Below are 23044 nucleotides of genomic sequence, written 5' to 3'. Positions count from 1 at the left end.
AGATCCATATTTGCAAATATCTGTTATTTATCACTGACCTAATTGCACTTTGGGAGACCTCAAAATAATTTTCTAAGTTTTTCTTGCTTCCCTTTCATCCCCAAACTTTATAAGTTCCCCAGTTATGTGTTTCCCATTATATCGACTCAATATTTCAGTCTTCTTTGGCTCCTTTTTTTCTGATCCTTTGCCACAAAATTTAGTTTTAGCTCTGTCTCTAATAGAATGGAACTCATATTTCTCTGTTTTCCCCCCACTGCTGTTATTGTTTATAATCTAAAAAAAAGCCCTATGAAATAGATATTTTTATTTTTATTATTTAGAGAAAAATAAAATGAGAGCTCAGGAAGGTAATTTAGTTTCTAAGATTACAAATTAGTTTACAGGAGGACAAAGCTTTTTATTTCTATTGTGTCAGTCTTAAATTAGTACCTGAATTCTAAGTACTATGAAAACATAGAACATGTCTGCTTTTGCTCTTCCCTGAATTCCTACTTAGCACAGCATGCTTAGCACAAGAAAGGATGAATGCATCGAGTATGAAAGAATGACAGAATCAAAATATAAAATATTTCTACATGTTGTTCATAGCGATGAAAGCATATATGTACATTTGGCATGTGGAAATAGAGCTAGAAAAGAGTCATGCATCATCCCATAAGGACTTTGATGTTTAAGTCAATAAGAAGATGTTGATAGGTTTTAACTATCAATGTGAGAATAATACTTGGAATTTTTTAATCAAAGATTATGCTGGCTGCACTATGAGACAAAGATTTTATGAGGATGACTAAGATAGGTAAGCTAATTAGGAAATTGTTACTATACAACTACTTGATAGCACTGTGAATTAAGGTGGAAATTACAAGTTTGGGTGTAAGATTTGGAGGACATTAGGAAACCAAATCCACAGAACTTGGTGGCTGACTGCATGTGGGTGAGAGAAATGATTAAGGGAAGAATTGAGTATAGTGATTGTTTCATTCAGCACTATGTAAAATACAGAACAAAGCTTAGGTTGGGGGAGAAATGAAAAGAGTAATAATAATTTAGGATATTTAAAACTTTGATGTTTGTAGCACAACCAAGTAAAAATATCTATTAAATAGATGAATATACATGGATCTGGAAATTAGGAGGGATAACTCAAGTGAGAGCAACGGATTTGTCATACTCAGTCCTCTGTGTCCCTCCTCCGGATACCCAGTGTGTGTAGGCTAACCACTTAATTAACCAATACTTTTTTCAGAGGCATTAATTTATACAAAAAGCTGTGTGTGTAACTGCTCCCACAATTAATGAACACTTTTACAAATATCTATCATCCATCTATCTATGTTTCTATGTAAATAGGCCTGTGTGGAAAAAATTGTGTAATTCTATATTTTAGCTTATTCCTTTTTTAGCCTAAAAGGTATATTAATAAGATAAGGAAAATGACATATTTGTTAAAATACTTCAAAATCCAGGAAGGCTCATAATGTTTTGAATACAGGGTGGGGCAAACATAGGTTTACAGTTGCATGCATTCACAACTGTAAACCTACTTTTGCTGACCCATGCATTATCAGATATTTTTAAAACAAGTATAAAATTGGAAGCAATCAAATAAAACTTTATTAGAAAGGAAAGGTAGTATAACATTCTTTATCACAAATGAAACATGCTTACATACAGTCATGATGCTTATTATTACTATATTACAGAAATAGGTACTTAGACATCCTAATAATTATAGAAATATATCTGACACCATAAGGTTTACTAATGTGATGCACTAAAAAAAAAGAAAACCCACATTATTACTTATGTTATATTTATGCTAATATCTTTACATTGACTTTAATCATCAGACAGATACAGAATATTGGACATTATGTTGGAGTTTATTTAAGCCAAAACTGATGACAATTGCCAGGAAGTAAGATTTCAAAAGTTCATGAGAATAACAATTTTTCAGTTTATTTTATGCATTTGAAATTCAGGAGGGAACGTAATGAAGGTTATGTGAAGGTAGAAGAAAGCAAGGTGGGAATTGGATTACAGGATAGTTAACAAGATTATGTGCTCTCTTGGGGGTGGTTACTTAGTTCAAAGATGTACTGACATAAAATAACTTACAAAAACAATGGGCATGGCTTGCTTAAGGCAAAGATAAATCTTTTTAAAAGACATTCTATGACTAGGATGTAACTACCCACCATAACTTGACCATTTAGGAATTTATTATTAGATCACCAGGTGAGGTTACTTTGCCTACAACCCCTTTTTCTTCCATACTAAAATATTATTATTATTATTATTTAATGTTTTTATTGGTTTCAGAGAGAGGAAGGGAGAGGAAGAGAGACAGAGAAACATCAGTGATGAGAGAATCATTGCTCAGCTATCTCCTGCACATTCCCTACTGGGGATTGAGCCTGCACCAGGGCTTGTGCCCTGATCAGGCATCAAACCATGATCTCCTGGTTCATGGGTCAATGCTCAACCACTGACCATGCTGGCAGGGCCCATAAACTATTTTAAAAATAGCAGTGGTGGGGGAAATTATCCCAAGAATGCCTGGTTAAAATATCATTAGAACATTAGTTAATATTATTTACCACATTATCAAATTAAAGGAGAAAAATCAACATGACTATATCAGGAGATGCGTGCATGCCCCCTCCCCCCCCCCCACACACACAATAGATAAACTTCTTTTATCCATTCCTGATAGAAACATTTACCAAAGTAGAAATAGAAGGCAATTTCCTTCATTAGATAAATAGCATGTACAAAACCTGCAGTAACTGTCATATTTAATAGGAAACATTTCACATTGTTGACTACAGGTAGTGAGTGAACAAGGACTTGTGACGATTAATGAGAATTACATATTTTCCTGCCCTTGACCTTCTCCTCTTCAATGCTCTTTTCAAGGATTTGGGTGATGGTGGGAAATGCAGTATTTCACGCTTGAGTGTTTGAAAGAATATAGTGACAGACAGTCAAAATTCCAAGTGATTTCAACCATCAGGAATACTTTGTCCAAATGAGCAAAGTGGGATTTAATAGGTATCTTTAATTGGGGTTCAAAATCAATTATGCACATGTAGTATGTGTAAGAATATGTTTGCTAAGAGATGATGTAAAAAAGAAATTAGACAAATTTAGCTGCTACAAACTCAGTACAAGAGTTTGGTAAACAATGTGATAAAGCTACAAAGAAAAAAATAAGGCAAACTAATCATGGCCCCTATGAAGAAAAGTGTTCTATTTAAATACAAGTGTCATAAGCAAGACAGACCTAGGTTTTATCCCGTTCCTCCGGCATCAGAATATCAGTGCTGTTGATCAATCTCCTGACATCTACAGCAAAATTTCAGAACCAGTGTTTCAAAAGGACTTTTGCTTTTGTACAGAGTGTGTTTCAGAGGGCAAGGGATATAAAAGTCATGTTTTACAAGAAAGAATTAAAGGAATGGAACATTTTATACTTGAAAAATCTCTTAAGAAAGGAAGCTTGCTTCAAATATAGGAAAATGTTGAGAACTTACTATATGTTAAGGTATGTTCTAGGTATTTTATATATTTCTAATTTAATCTTCCCAAACCATAAGAGGCAGATATTAATAATCCAATTTTATAAAAAGGATACTGACTCTCAGATTAAATATGATCAAGACATCCAGTCAATGTCAGAAATGAACACAAGCTCATATTTATTTGATTCAAAAACATGAATATTTTCTACTCATTTTTCTACCTTCAGTCTAGAGTATTTGAAAGGTTGCCATGTGTCAGAGACACATAATTTTGTTATTGCTCCATGAGAAAGAGAAATAGTGAGTGGAAAAAAATTAAGTTGGCTCAAAAAAGACTACCTTAAGAATTTTAAATGCCAACAGTCTACAAACAGATGACAAGCAGACACTGCATATCCATATGTCTGAGAAAGTACACTGCTTTCATATGAATTTAAAATAAGTAAATTTAAAATAATTTATGTTTTTAAATCATTTTGATTTGACATTAGTAGTGCATACTAAAAAGAAAGCAACATTACAGCAGTAATATGGGAGTCTGGTGATGTAGTTTCTTTGTCTTAAAGTAGACCTGGCATTTTGGATAAGTATCATAATCTCTGCCACACTCATTTTTCTCATGCTAGGATGAAGAGATGTGCATAGCTGGCTGATTTCTAAGGTTTCTTTCTACTGTATCATTATGTGATTTTTAAGACCCCCTACAAAATATTTTATACATGATAACAAGAAGTCAATGTGTTTATTCTCATTTTTCCTGTTTTAACAAGTTGTATCAAATGAGCAATCAAGCCTTGAATGTGTTCAGTTGAGGTTCAGTTACAAGTATAAATATCATGAAGCTTTAACATTGTTTTTGGCATTTGGTTTTTTGGGGGGTTTTTTTGTTTGTTTGTTTGTTTTAAATATATCTTTATTGATTTCAGAGAGAGGAAAGGAGAGGGAGAGAGAGAGATAGAAACATCAATGATGAGAGAGTCATTGATCGAGCCCACAACCTGGGCATGTGCCCTGACCAGGAATCGAACCCTGATCGCCTGGATCCCAGGTCGATGCTCAACCGCTGAGCCACTCCCTGCTGAGCTGTTTTTGGCATTTGTAAATAAAAACATGGGGTAAAATTCCTAATTTATTCTTACTGAGAATAAAATAATTTGACTATTAAAGTATAAATTAAGTATAAATTTAAATATTTAATTAATGGAAACATCTACTTTGAAGAAATACGTGTATATTTTGTTAAAAGCCCCTTGGTAACCCTAGACCCAGAAAATAATTTTAGCGAAAACTACAGTTTGGAAGGAAGAAATTATTTCAGGATGCCCCCAGCCTATTCAAACATGCTGTTTTAATATCTATATTTGGCATTGTAGCATGATCTAATCTTACAAAAATGGAACTGTTATTGTGAACTAAGGCCTAGAATCATTGTGAGAATGGGATTCAATAATTTATTTCTGAAATAGCTTTGCAATAGAGCTCCAAATAATAAATGAGAATTTGGAGAAATTGGCTTTTCTTCAGGAATTTTGTTAGTGCTGTAATTGACTATCCTAGACCTTCATATAGAAGACAGAAGTCACCGCAAAAAAAACAAGCGATAATTCAGATACCTTTTGTAAAATCTTTAAAAGGAAATATTAATGTTTCAAATATAGTTTCACAAAAAAACTATAAGCTATTTTAAAAATGCTTAATTACTCTGCTGACCTAAGGCACATCATGAATGACCAACTAAATTATAAAGAATCCTTCTATAATACTGCATAATAATATACCGCCTAGCCTCTGAAATAATTTTGGAAACTTCCCAGGTGTCATCAGTATGATCACTAATAGGCCATATTTATGAAGTATAGAAGATCATTGTGGATGTACCTTAATTCTCTGATACAGTCAAAAGGTTTCTTTCCCCCAAGTTATGATAAATTTTTGACTAGTCAGTCATATAGAATGAATATGATAAAATTTGGTTGCGATTATTTAGAATTTCTTAATGTTCTCATAGTGTTTCTTAATTGATATTGTATTTGTCCAGGACACATATTCTAGTACAATTCTGGAAAATCGTTTTATAAACATTTTTTTCTTATTCTCAAGGTAGATAATTTTTTAAATAAAAATGATCTAATTTACTTTCAATTCACTTAGAAACCATAGGTATTATAGCATTATTTAAGAAAATGTATTTGATAGTCAGAAATGAGACATTCTTTCTCATCTCAGAGTTTCTCCAAAGTTGAAACCTATATAATTTTATTAACCAATGTCACCTCAATAAACTCAATAGATATAAAAAAAAATTTAAATAGGGCAGTCAGGGCCCTCTAATTCAATATATATTTTGATATAATTTGAATAAAAGTCTGAAATATAGGGTTACCAAAAGTCATATTAGTTTTGCTTACATAAAATCATACTAGACTTGCCATGCCAATGTGGTTCAGTTGGCTGGGCATCATCCCAAGCACTGAAAAGTTGCTGGTTTGATTCCTGGTCAGGGCACATACCTAGGTTGCAGTCTCGATCCTCAATGAGGGGCTTGCAGGAGGCAGCTGATCCATGTCTAGCTCTCACATTGATGTTTCTCTCTCCCTTACTCTCTCTCTAAAAATCAATAAAAAATCTTTTAAAAATCATACTAGACTTGGTAAAACAATGCAGTTGACTGCCATGTTGGTAAGAGATATTTCTATACATATTAGTTTTTCTGATTTTTGGATTTTTCCTGGCCTATTTTTAAATTGCCTTAGTTGTGCTATTTTGAAATCTGTCCAAAATTAACAGGCAAGCTGAGACTTTAAATATATCTTTGGACCCAATTTCTGGAACTGTCAGTAATATATCAGTCTTTTGCTTCTCTAAATTATATATAAATTAGTATGAGAAGGCTGAAAATTTGACTCATTGGCATTTTAGATCAGGCCCTTGGTCAATATATTTCACTATCATATTTTCATCAATAAATGTTCATTGTAACCCAGGGACACGTTCTAAAACACATGATTTCATATCAATTATAAAATACTGAGTTTTCCCAATATTTCAGAGATTTATTGGTCATTCTATCTAAAAATTTTGTAAACAAATATAGTTTATCAGACTCTACAAACTCTTGTTGACACCCAGCTTTTCTCCTCTCTGTAAAACCAGAACTTTCACACTTCAAGAAGCTGCTGAATTTGCTCTGCCCCATTCCATCCCTCACATGTCTAAGACTCATAGATAAGTAAACACTAAAAAGTTTGGTTTTATACTCTATTGATACCTTACACATTATAATAATTTTTATCAAATTCTCTCATCATTTTCACTCTCAAGTAATATTCAGTTTTAGTCTCTTTTCGTATATCAGTCATCCTTACACTGTTAACAATTTTAAACATCCTTATATGAATCGTCTTAAGTCCTATTGCATTTATCCTACTTTTTAAAATGCAACTTCTCTGTAGGCTCTTTAGATTTGCTTACTGTCATTAGCAACTTTCCTTTTTTTAAACAAAAGAGAAAATGCCTGTGTAGCAACGTAAAAATGATGATGAAGACAAGAGACCCTTCTATAATCAGGATAGGCTTTGAATAATTCTAGAAATAAAAAGCTATTGCTTAGTTTTGTGTGCATGGTTTTTGTTTTTGCTATTTAATCCAACAGGATATATGCAGAGACATTCTGGGAGAATGAGAGTGATCTAGAGACTATAAAGTTGGGACCGTTTCCTTGGGATACAAACCCAGGAGATATGATCTTTCCAAAACATATTCAAATATAGTAATAGGATTTTTTCCTAATGGCATGTAATTCTTGCTTCAGAATATACACTCTACCTTGAGGCCAACTTATATCTGGACCTATCATCAATACAAATGGGTTTTATTTTCTTCTGCTATCCTGGAAAGTAGACACCTAATACCTTTCAAGACTTAACAGAAACATTACTCTGCTTCTTTACATAGGAGAGCTGTCTGTTAAAGATTTACCTGCAAGATAGTGATATCACAGATTTTAACATGTATATGAATTTGATATATATCAGTTGATAACACTCCCATCTTTCTTTTGCAGGAGCAGGAGAATCTGGAAAAAGTACTATTGTTAAACAAATGAAGTAAGTATATATTATTTTAGATGTTTAATATTTGAAACCTATCCATCTATTTGACCCTTTTAAAAATAAATACCTCTGGGAAATGTGATTAATAATCTAAATCTGTGATTTTCAACAGGTGTGCCATAAGAATTTTTAAAACATGCAATACCTGATTCTGTGGTCAGGGGCATTGATCTCTTTTCCCTTAGATTGTCAAATAAAAAAATTACAATAGCCAACACAATAGCTGTCCAGTGTGAATGTCCTGTCTTGAACCATAAATATAGAGTTGCATTTTATTGGTCATGTCACATAATAAGGTTGTGTCTTATTGGTTAGTTCGTGGTACCAGAAATCCTTATATACAAGTATATATAGCTGATTTTTTAAAGTCAGTTTGGAGCAAAAAGGGTAGGTAATTACTATTATTACATATTTTTTGTAAATCAATCAATATTATACATATATTTTTCTCAGATCAGAAAAGAATATTTTTTTGGTGTGCCACAGAATTTTAGTAATTAGTTTATGTGTGCCATGAGATAAAAAAGGCTGAAAATTTTTGATCTAGAGCACACGTAGTAGCAGAGCTATCACAATTTCTGTGCAAATATTCCTCGTATCCCTCCGCAGAAAACATAGAAAATCAGTAATATTATACTTTCCACTTTTCTTTTAAATTTTGGCCCTCACAAGATGGGTACTAAAAACAGTTATATTATAAATATATTAATCTAAGTATAAATAGAGCTTTAATATTATGATCATAAGCCATAAACATTCTGAAATATGTCAATCAGTGATCCATTTGAACTTAGGAGGAAACAATATTTTTAACCTAACTAGTATTTTGTCTACCTGGTAATAAAATGAATATTTAAAGTTCTGACCATCATGGGTTTAAAATTATTTTGCATTTATTTTCTCTACCTTTTTCTCTTTATAATGAATTAAGTAGACCTGCATTTCTTAATAAGGATATAATGAACACAAAATTGCTATGATTCCAGAATGTAATGCCTAAATAAATAAAATGGCAGTAGATAAGTGGAAATAAATATGTGAAATCTAATGGCTCTGTCATTGCTGGAGAATTTTGAAGGACAATTGTTGCTATAGAAGTAGATGATAATCATTTTTTAGCTTATTTTTAATTAAATGTTCAAGGATCACACTCTTCCACACATATCATATGAGGGAATGATTCCAGTTAATGATGAAATTGTCTATAATCTAAACCATTTTTTTTCTTCTTTCTAGGTAATGTCATGTGAGTTCCATATCAATCAATATTTAAACCCTACTTTTCAATTCTGTTGCCTATATCTGTAACTAGATTTTTGAACTTTTCTCCTATTTTTGAAGAACAGAAATCCTTTACCCGGATTACTGGTCATATTGCTTTTGAGTTCTCAGCTCCATCCTTGTACCCGAGTCATCTTGTGTTTCCTTATAACATTACTACTGTGTTCACCTCTTCTTTTCTTGCAGCTTATAATCATGCTTGAATCCCATTTATCTTTCTTACCCCTCCATTCTCTGTAAGGTTAAATGCAGTAAGAAAAAAAATGACCAATTATTTGGCTATATAAAAATTTAAAAATTTAAATATATTAAACCATAAATAAAATTTTAAAAATAGAAAAATTTAAAATAAATATGATATATAAATAATTGAATATCATAATATGTAAAGATCTATAGATTGTTGTCTGGCTGGCATGGCTCAGTGGTTGAACATCGACCTAGAATCCAGGAGATGGTGGTTTAATTCCCAGTCAGGGTACATGCCCAGGTTGTGGGTTGGATCCCCAGTGGGGGGAGTGCAGGAGGCAGCTGATCAGTGACTCTCATCATTGATGTTTCTCTCTCTCTCTCCCTCTCCCTTCCTCTCTCTGAAATCAATAAAGACATACTAAAAAAACAAACCTATAGATTGTTAAGGAAACCAATAAGCTGCCCAATATATATAAATGTGAAGAGACTATGAACAGACAGTTCACAAAAGACAAAATTCAAATATCTATTAAATATATATAGTTTCTCACTAATATAAAAAAATTAGAACCGTAATGAGCTGTTTCTCATCTTAGTAGATTAGCAAACAATAATTTCAAAGTAATATTACCTAATAAATGTGTTTTGAGAAATGAATATTTCTCATTACTACTTATAAAATTGTTATAGCAAATTTATAGAAATAATTTTGGCAATTATGCACAGTAAGCTGGAAAAATAATTATTAATCTTTTAAATACATTTTTGAGAATTTTTAATAATAAAATAATTTGAATTTGAAATGGTATGAATATAAAATAATATAAATATGAAAATGTATGCACAAAGAGACATATCCATCTTATTTAAAATATTGAAATACAAGATAGAATAAAATACCCTAAGTTAAAATAAAACATAATAATACAGATTATGAAATTAAGGGATCATTCACCTTTAAGTTGCAATATTTTACCTCCATTACAAGTTATATGTATATTACAAAAATTTAATAAAAGAAAATACTGTTACCAGAAAAACCAAGAAACAAAATTGCATAAACAACTTTATCTCAACTATTACAAAATAGATAATGTTTCTAAAATGGAAGAACATATACCAATGTTCAAATTAATTTACTCTCTCTCAATAGTGGGATTTAAAGTTACATTGCACCTTCATTTTCAATATTGCTGGGCTTTTTACATTTTCTAAAATCAGCAAGTATTACTTCTATTACTAAAAAAAAAAAAATAGTCTCCCGATTCTGCCCACTCTCTCCTTCCTTATCTCAGAGTCTTTTGGGAATGGTCAACACCTGCTCACTCTACTCTCAACCATTTCCATTACTCTGCCTCTGGCGTGTCACAATAATTGCCCTTACAAACGTCAATTATAATCTCCTAATTGCCACTTTTTATGAAGTGTTCATAAGTCCTTATTTTAATTCCATTTGAGTTTATTGGGCTTTTGCCTCCTAATACTTTTGCTTGGATTCTCAGATAACTCTCTTTCCCAGATCACCTCCTAACTGCCTGCTTCACTCCCTGATTCTTTGACTATATCTTAAATGCTGGTGTCGCTCATGTACAAGGTCCTATTCTTTGCTTACTCTATAGCTTCATCAAAATAAAACTGCTAGAGTCCAATGATATTTTACTGTCATCTTCAAGCAGTCCATAATATTTATTTCAAACTCAGACACTTTGTCTAAACTAGGGAAACAGATACATCTATCTCTATATTCTATGTATAGGTCCAAATCAGAATAAACATTAAGTTTATTTCCCCATGTGACCTCTGTTTCACTAAATCAATTCTAGCAACACCAACCTCGAAAGCAATAAATTTAAGTGTAGTTACGCTGATGCCCTCAGCCATTCACCAAGTAGGCTGCATCTACACAAGTTATGTCTCTAAACAATTCCCTTATCTTTATTGTCACTGTCTTAGTTCAAAACCTCAGCATTTCTGACCTGAATTAATACAGTATCTTGCAAAGAAATTTCCACCCCGATCTTCTTCTTCCCATGGCACCACTCACACTGCCACAAACCAATCTCTCCAGAAATGATTGTTATCTCTTGAACTGAACACTTTCCCCACCAAGATCGAGCTCCTTGTACTGGTACATAAGACACTTCAGAACTGAGCTCTTACTGTTTATCCTAATGTCCCATAATCTCCTTCCTACTGTCTGCTTCAGAAATACTGAATTTAGCCTGCCTGGTGTGGCTCAGCAGTTGAGCATCGACCTAGGCACCAGGAGGTCATGGTCCGATTCCCTGTCAGGGCACATGCCTGGGTTTCCGGCTCTGTACCCATCAGGGGGCATGCCGCAGGCAGCCGGTCAATGACTCTCTCATCATTGATGTTTCTATCTCTCTCTCCCTCTCCCTTCCTCTCTCTCTGAAACCAATAAAAATATATATTAAAAAAAAGAAATACTGAATTTATATAGTTGTATGGACTAGTACACTATGGAAGGCAGTATAGCTTTGTGGCTAAGATCATGGGCTCTAAAATCAGATTGCATTTGTTGCCCAGCTGTACCATGAACTAAGTTAAGGGTAGTTGCTTAATGTGTCTGACTACATTTCTTACCTGGAAAATGTAGGTGATGATTTTATCTACTTTAAAGGGCTTATTGCAAAAAATAAATTAAAAAAAATGAGAAGACAAATAAAGCACTTAAAACAGTGCCTAGAACATATTGAAAGCTTGAGTACTGTGAGCATTATATTTGGTCATAATGATTCTTCTGCCTAAGTTGTTCTCTTCTTCTTGATTATCCTGAAATAACTACTTATTCTTGAAATTCAGCTGATCATCACTGCTCCCAGGCAATCTACACTGATCCCTTACACCCATTCCCAATAAAATGTATCACTTTTTCATTTCTTGTTCATTGTACCTTGCAGACGTTGTTGCTATGCATTATCACATACAAAAATCAGATATGCTCTACCTTCCTATAAGCCTGTATTCTCTAATAGAACTTTCTGAGGTAATAGGGATGTTATATACCTGTTCTCTTCACCAAGGTAACTCCTAGCCACATGTAACTATTAAGCACTTAATTGGGGCTAGTGTGATTGAGGAATTAAATGTTTAATATCTTTTCATTTGAATTAATGTGTCTAGTGGCTACTGGATTGGAAAGTAGAGCTCTATATGTTTTGGGGGAAGAGGGACTTGTTTAATTTATTCACCCTTTTCAGTGCATAATGTAGTATGTTAGAGAAAAATGCCCAATAAAAGCTTATTAATTTGAACAGGAATCAACCTGCAGGAAGAGAGCTCTATTTCACAGAAATGCATTTATGAAGCTCCTAGAGAAATAAGCTGCTTAAAGTCCCACTACAGCTGGATTTTTTAAAGTTTTTGTCATTTTGCTTTGTGATAGATACTTCCTTTTCCAATGGCAAAAGGAAAGGGATCAGAGCTTGTGCCAGGAAGAAAATATAAATGCCCCGAAGTCAATTTGTATCTGGCATCCTGATTTAATAATTAAAATAACTTTCCAGTTTTGATTTTTGACTAAGAAGTGGAATTTCTTTAATAAACTTATTCCTGACATATCCATAAAAACATTTTACTGCATTTTTCTATAGCCTTTAATTGACTACTTAATTTACTTTAAGTTAATCATTTAATACAGCAAGATAAACATGACCATATTTATAGTACAAATACAGCAATTATTGGCAATAAAATATTAAAAATAAAGAATAGATAAGCATTGCCTCTACTCTTTTGACTGCAGAATCCTTGTATTTGAAGGTTTTAATATCTTGAGAGATATTGTGTTCTTTTTCCCCCTCTGCTAGAATCTTTATGTGAATGGATACAACACAAATCTTTAGTAACATGATATCCAAAATAATGCCTAATGAGCACAAAGCATTTCCAAAACAATAAGAAAAAAAACCTAAAAGAAATGATAACTCATTAAGCAATAAAGATGCAATAAAGTAATTAGCATATACAAATATTTTAACTTTTAACAGGTAAATCTATTCAAATCTATTCTAATTCTATTAGTTAAACTTTTGAATTCTAATTGAATGAGTGGAAGGAAAAGAAGAGTTCAGCAAAATTAAATGTCTGGGCATTTCAGCAGTGATCACTCAGTGGCACACACACATGGAAAGCTACAGCAATTTAACAGCCAGGAATTACCTACATTAAAAAAAGATGCCTTTGTTACTGCTATAAATAGAAAGTGGGCACTCGTGTTTTCTAGGGTGTCTTAAGTGAGAGGAAAAGACATGAATTTCATACTAAATTACTTCTCTTCCTCTAGATATCACATTGTAAAACCTACACAATGTTTTAGAACTACTTATACAAGTTTGCCCTGGGAATCTGGAAATCTCTCTCTTGAAAAGAAAAAAAGCTTTCTAAGTAAAACGCTCATGATTTACCTATTTTTAATAGTGCTTTATCTAGAGCAAATCCTAAGTTCTCTTTATATTTAGCGTGAAGAGCTCAGAAAATAAATATTGTATTAAACCCAAATGATAATAAAAATCCAAAACCCATAAAATTGTTCAGATTTAGCATATACGTATGGACAAAGTTCTTCCTTTAAAAAATATATATACAGTAATTTTTTATTCAAGCAAATTATTATTAATGTGTTCTAATATTACAAAATAAATTAATTGTTGAACTCACAAAAGCTTTTCATGTTTAAATTACAGGATTATCCATAAGAATGGTTACAGTGAGCAAGAATGCATGGAGTTCAAAGCAGTAATTTACAGTAATACACTGCAGTCTATCCTAACTATTGTGAAAGCCATGACTACCCTTGGGATTGATTATGAAAATCCTGGAAGTGCAGTAAGTATGCTAATAATCACAGTGTTAGGTCCTACAATGGAGTTTGGGCAGTAAAACAGTAAAACTTAGTACATTTGTAGTACTAATCTATACCAAATATTTAATAATATGAAATATGAATTTTGGAAACATTAATTCTGTTTAGTGTAAGATTTCTTATTTTACTTTAAATGAAACTTTTCTTTTTGACTGTGTGCTATAACCTTATTCAACATTAGCTGTTCCTAAAACAGCTAATGTACTAGCCCAGCCTGTGTGGCTCAGCGGTTGAGAATTGACCTAGGATCCAGGAGATCCAGGTTCAATTCCCAGTCAGGGTACATGCCTGGGTAGCAGGCTCAATCCCTAGTGGGGGGGGGGTGTTGCAGGAGGCAGCAGATCAATGACTCTCTCATCACTGATGTTTCTATCTCTCTCTTTTTCCTTCTTCCTTCCTCTGTCTGAAATCAATAAAAATATTTTTTAAATAATAAAAAATAATAAAAATAAAAATAATATACTGTATTTAAAAAAATATTGCTTGTTTGTTAAATACAAAAGAGTTTATTCCATAAAATCAAACTGCAATATCTCTACATTTATTTTCTTAGTTAATTGTGAGACATTTCATGGAGACTTTATTTTTAATAAAAACACTGCAATTATTATTGTTCAGTGATGATTACAAAGACTATGTGGCATGGGAATGATTATTTTATAATGTTATTTTTTAAAGAATTCAAAATTATGTGATTAAATAAAATATTTCTATAATAAATATACTCAAGTAGTCATAGTTTTGTTAATAAGATAGCACCTAAGTAGTCTCATTTTTCTTCTATTTTATATTTGTAATAGAATTATCTTATGTTAAAATACATTTAAAACACATTTGCTTTATAACTGTTTACGTGCAAGCATATAAAACCACTTTAGTTGACAAATAAACATATAGTATTATCCAAAGAGCAATAGCTAGACACACCCACAAAAGGAGTAATTGTGTACAATTCATAGGAAGAACTCACCCATTTCCTGTTCCCCTCCAGGAGCAGCTGGTTGCATCCGGATCGGATGTCAATTGAACGGTTCCCAAAGTAATTCTTAGATACCTTGTTTTATAAAAATAAAAATAGAGAAGAATAGTATAGTAAGCACAGAAAAAAAAGTGACATTTCTACTTTTCTCTCCCCCATTTTACCAGTAGTTTAGATTATGTAAATGACCATTGGAAGCCATTAGGATGAAAATTAAAATATCTCATGCTGCTAATTTTTTTCTTATTTTTTTTAAGCATAGTTGATAAACAACATTATATGAGGTTCGGGTGTACAACATAGTTATTCAACATGTATATACCTTATGAACTGATCATCGCAACTTATCTAGTAACCACCTGTCACTGTACAAAGTTAATTTGATACTATGGGTCATATTCTCTATGTTGTACATTATATCCCCAAGATTTATTTATTTTATAACTGGAAGTTTGTACCTCTTACTGCCCTTCACCTTTTTTACTCCTCCCCACATGTAAGTGAAATCATAACCTATTTGTCTTTCTTGACTTGTTTTACTTAGCATAATACCCTCTAAGTTCATCCATATTGTTGCAAAGGGTAAGATTCCATTCTTTACTATACCTGAGTAATATTCCATTGTGTGTGTGTGTGTGTGTGTGTGTGTGTGTGTTTATATTCATATGTGTGTATAAAAAAACAACTGTTTCATTCATTCTTCTATCTACGGACACTTACATTGCTTCCATGTCGTGGCTTATTGTGGATAATGCTGCAATTAACATAAGGGAGCACATATCTTTTCAAATTAGTGTTTTTCTTTTCTTCTGGATAGCTACCCAGAAGTGCAATTGCTGGATCATATAGTAATTCTGTTTTTTAGTGCTTTTGAGGAGCCTCATGCTGCTAATTTGAAAAGAAATGGTAAATTCCATTTAGTTCTGCCACTTCCTGACAAAGAGCATGGAAATTTCCTTAGGGCAAATAGTTTGGAAGGCAGTCAGGAGTTCTGGTAGGAGCACCTTCATTTTTAGCTTTTATGCCACAGCTTGGCTCCAGTAAGTCACCTTCTTCTCGAGGTTATAATTTTTATCTCTCATGTAAAAGGGAAACTTGCAGGAGCTGAGCTGCAACATCCTTTCATTTTTTGTCACTCTGTGACTCAGTAATCATGGTTTTATTCAAGGGTAGTTTCATTTTCCCATGAATCCAGGATTTTGAACTTCCCCTTAAAAGACAGCCAGGCATAACCCCTTTTCTAAAAGATGTGAAAACATAAGAGTCACAAAGGTTTAGCCATTTGGCTTCCCTTAAACGGCTAGAGTTTAGAGCAAAACCCACTTCTGGCTTCTATTAGAGTAGTCCCTCCAATGCAAGGTATTTTGTAAAAATACTTGTAATTATTTCTTTCTTCTAAGCAGTAATAATTCCTGAAACAGGTGTTCTTTCTGATTCCATTTGAGAATAATTTAATGTTTTAATTTAAATGTGTAATATTCCATATATTTGCATCACTGAAGTTCAAAACCACAGCCTTGCCTATTGGTGCTTATTTAAATAGATGGTGTGTTTCTTATAGCCAGCCCAGTGTTTGCAAATACATGATCCTAGTAATCACTAAAGACCTAAAATCTGTTGGTTAAGAGCCTTAATGATCTGGCATTCAGGTGAAATGAAGATAAGAGACTCTGTACATTGCTGCCATTATACTCACTAAAAAATAACAAGAAATGTAATTTATTGAAACAGTCCATTGAATGGAAAAAACATTAATTTAAGCAGCACAAGCAATTGGTACAACTTCCTAGGAGTACCACTGTTTTCAAATATCAAACATCACCATTGTCAGGCACTACATAGCTCATATTTTTATTTAAACTAACATAAATAATAGCAGTTTCAATCACAATCTCTAGTATTTGATTTTAAGATTAATATATTTTCTATATCTGACTTAAACTATGTATTCAACAGATCAATTGTTAAACATTTTACCAATGTGTAGCATTCAGAGACCTGATTTCCTAAGGGTTTCTACTTAACTTTTGACTTGTTTATTTATGCCAGGTTATATATTCTTACATAACCATTGTACATTAGCACACAAATTGCCATTGAAAGAGGGAAAGAGTCTAAACAGAAAATTTACATGAGCTTTTCGGTCACCAGTCTATAAATTTAGACAAGTTACTTAATGTCTCTAATTTCAGTTTCTTTATCCACAAAATGTTAGCGCTTTTCTCACTGAATTACAATGACTATTGCAGAATGAAGAAGAAATATAAGAAACCCATTTAAACACAAAGTATTGCAGAATGTAAGCTCCCAGAAAATAGTAAGTTTTATTCCTTTTCAGTAATCACTTTGAATGTAGGCAAATTAAAATTTGTTATTGAAGCCTGCACATATAACATTATTTGAAAAAAATATTTTTCATTAAACTATTGCTTACATGACAGACATCTGTCTGGACACTAGGGATATACTGAGAAATGAGCAGTAAACAAGATGGAAATAGTTTTTGCCCTCAAAAGAAGAAAGATGATATTGAACAATTACCAAGTGCCAGCTATCTCAGAAGTGTGGCACAGTTGGATGTGGAGCTAGTTCTTCCTCAATCTTTGAAAGAATCACTGAGAAAGGGAATACTATCACTAGTAGGGGTTGGGGAGAACTAATTAGTTTTGTTTCGGAAATGTGGAGTTTGTGTAAGTTCTGTGAGATCTCTAAGCAGTTAAAAATGTGCATTTGAAGTTCAAAAGAGATATTTGGGTAGAAATCTAAATCTTGGTGTTATTGGCATACCATTACACTGTGGCCTATGATTTACACTGAGGAAGTGGGTGGGATGGCAGAGGGCAAGTGCTTAGAATGAGAAGGGCACTAAGGAGAATAAAAACATAGGCAAAAGTACTGAAAAACTCCAACATTTTCTGGTGCTTTGAGAAGAACAGGAAGCCTTGGAAGAGAGGGTGGGATAATAAGAGGAAAACCAGGAGTGCGTGGAATCGCAGAATTCAAAACAGGTTGCCCAAGGACAGGTTATATACATTGAAAGTTCAAGAATGACATGCTGTAAACGTAAAAGAGTCTATTGGTTTTGATAATGTGCAGATCGCTGGGAATATAATGAGAGGTTTCTGGAGAGTTTTGGATACAGAATGCCTTGAAGTGTTTTGAGAAATGAGAAGAGGATATGGAAACAGTTTAAAGACAACTTCTGGAGCTACAGTTGACAAGTGGGAGAGGGATGAGACCTGTAATTGAAAAAGAGCTTGGTTTTACTTGCTTTGGTTTAATATTTAACAGACTAAGTTCAGGAATATAGAGTTTGTAAAGAGAGTAAAGCTGGGAAACAAGAGGGGGCATAATAAAGGCATTTAGTAAGTTTCTATTTACCCTTTCTGAATATTATTATATTCTACTTTAGAACCTCTAAAACATCCACTAGACCAACATAAAAGAATGCTAAAAGTTATAACACTTTGACCACACAATCTGGTTGTTTTTTTGTGTGACCATATTTGGCATGGCATCCTACAAAGTGAACCCTACAATCTGAGCCAAAAAACATTGATTCCTGAAGATGTTCTATTCCACAAGTTCTGTGATCAAATAAGTCTGGGATACATACACACTATTACAACTTCTTGGAAATTTGCAAACAATATTAGTGTTCAAAGGCTCTAAAAATCTAAAGCAACAAACCTGACATTTTTAAACTTGCATTTCCCCAAATTACTAAGTAATGATATCCATCCTTCCTTTAATAGATATTTTTTGCAATCTTTGGAAATGAGTATAGGGTTCAGAATGAGTTTCATGAAGTTCTAGGACCACCTGAGGTCCCTAGTATTGATGAGGAAGTTCTGGGTAAACCGTAGAGAAAATATATATTTTGCTTTCTAAACAACAATCCCAGAACCATGCAACCTTAAATGCGCATTCTAGAACTGCCATAATTTCCATTCTTTTCCAAATAAATTATAAGGAAATATAATTTCTTCAGGATGCCACTCATCCCCCCTTAGAGCTATAGGAAAAAAATGTGGGAAATCACTGGAGCTCCCTTAAAGTTCCTCTACAACATATAGGTCTGAGATAATTAGTGTATTTTTTTAATCGATTCATTCATTCAACAATATTTCAGGGACAAGTACTATGTATTAGGTTCTGTTCTTAGTCTTAAAGATGTAGAAATGAACAAAATAATAAAATCTCTGTCTTTAAGTGCTTAAAGTCTAATATAAAAGATGCAAAATAAAGACATATGCACTACATAAGTATTAATAAGTACTGTGAAAAAAATCAAAGATGGTAAAGGGCTAGAGAGAAAGGAAAGAATGGGAGAAAGAGTGGTCATGGATGGCATCCTTGATGGAGTAGTATTTGGGAAGAGACCTGACTGAAGCAGGAAGTGAGCAACAGGGAAGACATGAAGGGGCTCTGAAATGAGATCTTGATGAGTTCAAAGAAGAGTAAGGGGTCCTGTGGTTCTTGAGGAGATGGGGAAAGAAGAGAAGGAAAGGGAAGGAGAGGGAGGCAGAGAAAGAGAGACAGAGAGAAGGGTGAAAAGAAAGACATGGGTCAAAAATGTAGAGCTTTGTGAGAAAAATAAGAGATTTGGATTTTGTTTTGAGTTTTATGAGAAGGTACTGGAGTTTTTAAAATATGGGAGTAAGATAAGCAGTAGGAGTTCAGTTTTCAATCAATTTGTCTGTTATATAGAAGACAAGTTACCATACCTGTTAATTTTGTTACATATTTTATTTTATTATTTTTTTTAAATATATCTTTATTGATTTCAGAGAGAGGAAAGGAGAGTGAGAGAGAGAGACACATCAATGATGAGAGAGTCATTGATCAGCTGCAGCCCACAACCCGGGCATGTGCCCTGATCGGGAATCGAACCCCGATAGCCTGGATCCTAGGTTGATGCTCAACCGCTGAGCCACGCCCGGCCAGGCTTGTTACATATTTTAAAAATCCAAATTTGTTTGGTGGACACAATACCTTAAAAACATGAATGCTGATTCTTTAGATTATCACATCAGCCCTTTAATAACTGAAGAAGAGCTTCAAGAATAGAAATACAGTATGTTCGATAAGATATTACTTATCGTTTAAAAAAACACACCTGTATATTTCCAGAGATTCCCAATTCACGCCTCACATTTGAGTCACTTGAGAGATTCTTTAAAATAACTTTGCAGAAACTGACACCCAGAGACTCTGAATTATTTTGTTTGTGTTGAGGTCCTGGTATCAGTATTTTTAAGAAGTGCCCCACAGGCTTATAATGTGCAGCCTGATTTGAAAATCACCACCAGCAACTTCAGTTATGAATGCAATAAAATAAAAAATAAAAATCTCAAAAGACAAAAGACAAACTGATAGGATCACTTGCTCTCAGGGGAGGTACTGGGAATGACGTGGTGGTCAAAAAAGACTTTGTGATATTTAAATGTTCAAGGTGATACTATGTTCGTGATATCCATACAAAGTATATTTAAATTAAAAATGGAAAATTTTAAAGAGAAAGGAAGAGTTTATTAGCTTGGTTTGTAAAGGTATGCTAACAAGGCATGTAGTTTTTTCTCTGTAGAGACAAAACTGTTTGAGCAACTGTTTTATTGCATCATTTCTCCTAAATGGCAGTTTAATGGTGGAAAGAGGCAAATAAGATGATGCCAGCAAAAGTGACTGGGTCAAATTTCACTGGTTTTGCAGTTCTCTGTCACATCCAACTAATCAGAAAGAAGAATTTAAAACTTACCCTGTGCTGATGCAAGAGAATGAGGCCAAGCCTTTAATTTGGGCCACTTAAATTTTTGGCTTAATGGTCATTTGATAGGTTGGTTTGGCAATAAAATCTCACTGTGAAGAAAGACAGAAATAAGGTTTGTAATCTTAAGAGAGCCCCTCTTTAACACTGAGAAACATACATTTAGTTTTTAATGCAAAGAGCATATTTTTAATAAAACAGTGAAATAAACTTGGCATTGATTTGAAATAGTAATAAATTAAATTGTTTCAGAAAACCAGCAGGTTTTTATTGGACATAATCCTGACATTGCACAAAATATATTTGGGTTTGACTCTTCTTCTGATGCTTACTGTCTTTATTGGTTTGTCAAATTAATCACCTACTTTTAGATTCTTCATTTGTAAAACGGGAAAAAATATAACGTCTATGAGACTGCTATGAGGATTGTGTGAGAAATTTTGTGTGCTAACTGTCTTGGAAGTATAATCATATGTGCAGCAAAGAGCACAAGCTTTGGAGTCTGACAACCAGAATGTGAGCCCAGACTTCATTTGCCTGGTTTATAATGGTCAATAATTATTCTGAAATTCAAATTCTTATTCTTAAAAATGTTTTGGTCACAAAACAGATTTGATAATTAGTTTAGATAAACTGTGGACTATATTATTTACTCATTGTACTTTTATTTATTTCTGTTCTTGTCAGCTCCAAATATTCCATCAGGACTAACACAATGCTTGCTTTCTTTTTTATTTTCCTTTCCTTTTCCCTTCTCTTCTCTTTTTTTTTTTTTCATCTTCTGGTCTCTGACCTATTAATTTGCTCCAAAGGTATGCAATTAACAACAGTTCATGGATATTCAAAACTTTGAGTGGATCAAAATGTTTACCACTATTTATATGATTGCAAAGAGGTACATGATGACAAATAATATTGTATATCAATCTTTAAGTACAATTTTAGAATATTGAGTTTTATTTTCCGTTTTTTGCTCTAATTCTTACTTGGCATTTTTGTTTCCTAGAAACAAAAAATATGGCCATGATCAAGGGAAGACTATGTACCAATTTAGATCAGATCCATTACCCTTTCATGATCATTTTTACCATCTGAGAGTTGAATGGACTTACACCAAAGTAAAAGAAGTTATTTCTTTTCACATCATATTCAAAAGTTAGTGACATATACCAAAACATTCTGTTTTTTATTACAATATTTAAATATATTCATTTTTGCAATGGAGAACTCTTTTGGGTATCAGTCAGTGATTATAAGGAACTTTATTTTTATTAACCTTAAGATATATTGAATAGATGTTCAGTGGAATTATTACCTAAAGAAATAATATAAAATCATCCAATTGCAATGCTCTATTCAAAAAAAAAAAGACTATGTGATTTCAAATAATCACACAGTTTTATTCTTTTTATAAAAACATTGCCATAGGAAGACCAAGGACAACTTTATGCAATGGCAAATACCCTAGAAGATGGGGCAATGACGCCTGAACTGGCTGAGGTAATAAAACGACTGTGGAGAGACCCGGGAATTCAGGCCTGCTTTGAAAGGTCATCTGAATACCAGCTCAGCGACTCAGCAGCTTAGTAAGTGAATACATTTTGAGAGCAATTGTAGTTGAAATATTTAAAATTAAGAATTATAACTGTATACTCTGCAAAAAAGATCAAAATGATTTAAGTGGGATGTAAGAAAATATAACCAGGGAAACATTTCAAATAACTAATTTTGAAACTACTTTCCTGAGGAGATCCATATGTTTTAAATATGTTCTCTAAATTTAAAAGAATTAATCATTTTGCACCGTGCTCAACATAAACGCAGAATGGTGACATGCACACTAGGATTGGGGCTATTCATTTCATCTCTATGCATGTTACTGAAGTCATGTTCTAAAGTAATCTTATTATTGACACGTGCTTGGGGTTCCTTTGATTCAAGGAGCATGATACAGAGTTCTAAAAAAAAGTAATGTATTGATAGCCACAACATTTGTACACTGTGGAATTATTTTTGAGTCTCAAGAAAGATTATATAATTTTCACAGCTATCATCCAGTTAGCAATTATCAGTCACAAGGGAATTAGGAAGTTGTGACACTATTTATAATTTCATTATCAAAATGATTTTAAGTTTCCATTTCAGTAAGTGGTTCTTATCTTTTCCCATGGTCATATGCCTACAAGTATATGTATACATGTATGTAAATATAGTTTCATTACATATTCTATATTTCTGTCCATGCATATGAATGTGTGAAGAGATATAAACACAGTCCTTTCCATGAGCCCCAAACAGAAC

The 23044-nt window shown here is 33.0% G+C and overlaps 1 protein-coding gene across 1 annotated transcript in view; it reads left to right on the top strand.

Annotated features, from left to right (window-relative positions):
• GNAT3 (G protein subunit alpha transducin 3) overlaps positions 1 to 23044 on the top strand; it is a gene marked incomplete at its 5' end in the record, with an annotated part of 49064 nt that overhangs the window by 6777 nt on the left and 19243 nt on the right. Inside the window, 3 exons of the mRNA XM_081147318.1 lie at positions 7591 to 7633; positions 13819 to 13960; positions 22172 to 22329. Coding sequence (XP_081003444.1) covers positions 7591 to 7633; positions 13819 to 13960; positions 22172 to 22329 — 343 coding nt within the window. The remainder of the gene's footprint in view (positions 1 to 7590; positions 7634 to 13818; positions 13961 to 22171; positions 22330 to 23044) is intronic.

Source organism: Miniopterus schreibersii (genome assembly GCF_964146895.1).
Source record: "Miniopterus schreibersii genome assembly, chromosome: 9".
NCBI classification, from domain to species: domain Eukaryota; kingdom Metazoa; phylum Chordata; class Mammalia; order Chiroptera; family Miniopteridae; genus Miniopterus; species Miniopterus schreibersii.
The sequence above is the reverse complement of the archived record's forward strand: the minus strand, read 5'-3'. Positions and strand labels throughout refer to the sequence as shown.